At 37.2% G+C, this 1,515-nt stretch overlaps 1 protein-coding gene across 1 annotated transcript; it reads left to right on the plus strand.

Annotated features, from left to right (window-relative positions):
* Window positions 1-323: 323 nt before the first annotated feature.
* Tsp_12272 (putative cadherin domain protein) lies at window positions 324-1,515 on the plus strand (the record flags this gene model as incomplete). The annotated part of the gene is made up of 2 exons (XM_003366870.1): window positions 324-542; window positions 576-1,515. Coding segments are annotated over 2 exons (1,159 nt in total), but the record flags the coding sequence as incomplete, so codon positions are not given.

The following is a 1,515-nucleotide window of genomic DNA, read 5'->3' on the forward strand; positions in this document are numbered from 1 at the left end:
CACTGAACCACCGTGAACATCACTGGTACAACCTTACTTTGAAAGCACAAGATCTAGGCTTGAAGCCTAAGGTTACTTACAAAATGTTGCAGATTTTTGTGAAAGGTAGTCGACGTATGTCACCTAATTTTCAAAAGCAACATTATAAGGTTAGCTTAGCTGAAGATTTACCAGTTGGTTCTAAAGTCATTGCCTTACAAGCGCATCTGGAAAATAAGCCCATTTTCTATTCTATTTTATCTGGAAATGAATTTGGATGGTTTCATATAACTGAAAAAACTGGTCTTATTACTACCGCAGCAGAGCTTGATTATGAGTTTCAGTCTGAGCATATTCTCATAATCTCTGCCAAAAGCGCTGCACTTACTGAAGACTTTTCCACAACAAAAGTTTATATTCAACTCATGGATGTGAATGACAACTCGCCTGAATTTTTGCCCGACTCTCTAGAAGCATCTGTACCAGAAGATTCTAGCATTGGAACTCACATAACTACCATACGCACTACAGACAAAGATTCAGGCATGAATGCTGTAGTTAAGGTACAACTGATTGCATTTACAGAAAATTTTCAGTTAAATGAAACAACTGGTGATTTGATTCTGATGAAAACTTTAAATCGTGAAATTCAAGCCGAGTACTCACTGGATATTATTGCAACAGACCAAGGTTTGCCACAAAGACAAACTTTCGCCACCGTCAGAATTCGTGTATTAGATGTAAATGACGAACTTCCTAAATTCTATCCCACGAAATATGCCGTTAATATATTGAAATCTTCTGCTGTTGGTAGTGCAGTGGCAACAGTAAAAGCTCGAGACCTTGATGAAGGTTCTAATGGATTGGTGACTTATTACTTTGAAGACAGTCCGGTGGGTATATTTGATCTTGATGTGAATCTCGGGAAGATAGTTCTAAAGAAAATTCCTCTTGGTCGAAACAGTATTCATATTGTTGTGAAAGCTAAAGATGCAGATGGTAAAACTTCTGTGAATAACGCTACTGTGCAGGTGAATTTCATAGACTCACTGTATGCTACACCTAAATTTACACAACCAAAATATGAATTTGTCGTCCAAGAGGATTTTGGAACCGGTCCACATTTAGCTAGACCCATTGGATCAGTCAGTGCAACTGATTTTGATTCTGGCTCACAATTGCATTATGAAATTGTTGATGGAAATTATATGTCCTTATTCGAAATTGGACCATATTCTGGAGAAATTCGTTCTACAAGAACACTAGACTTTGAAGAGCAACGGACACACCAACTCAAAGTGCTTGCCTATGGTCAGCAGGCTGTCACTTCAGTTCTTGTTTCAGTTAATTTAGAAGATGTCAACGATAATGACCCTAAATTTTTAAATAATGCAAATATTGTTGAAATCACTGATCACACGCCTGTTGGTTTTCCAATTTTGCATACTCGAGCTGAAGATGCAGATTCTGGAATGAACGGAAAAATTAACTATTATATAGTTTCAGATCTAAGACATGCATTTTTAAGTGTGGATT

This window comes from Trichinella spiralis (assembly GCF_000181795.1).
Source record: "Trichinella spiralis strain ISS 195 chromosome Unknown Scfld5260, whole genome shotgun sequence".
NCBI lineage: Eukaryota > Metazoa > Nematoda > Enoplea > Trichinellida > Trichinellidae > Trichinella > Trichinella spiralis.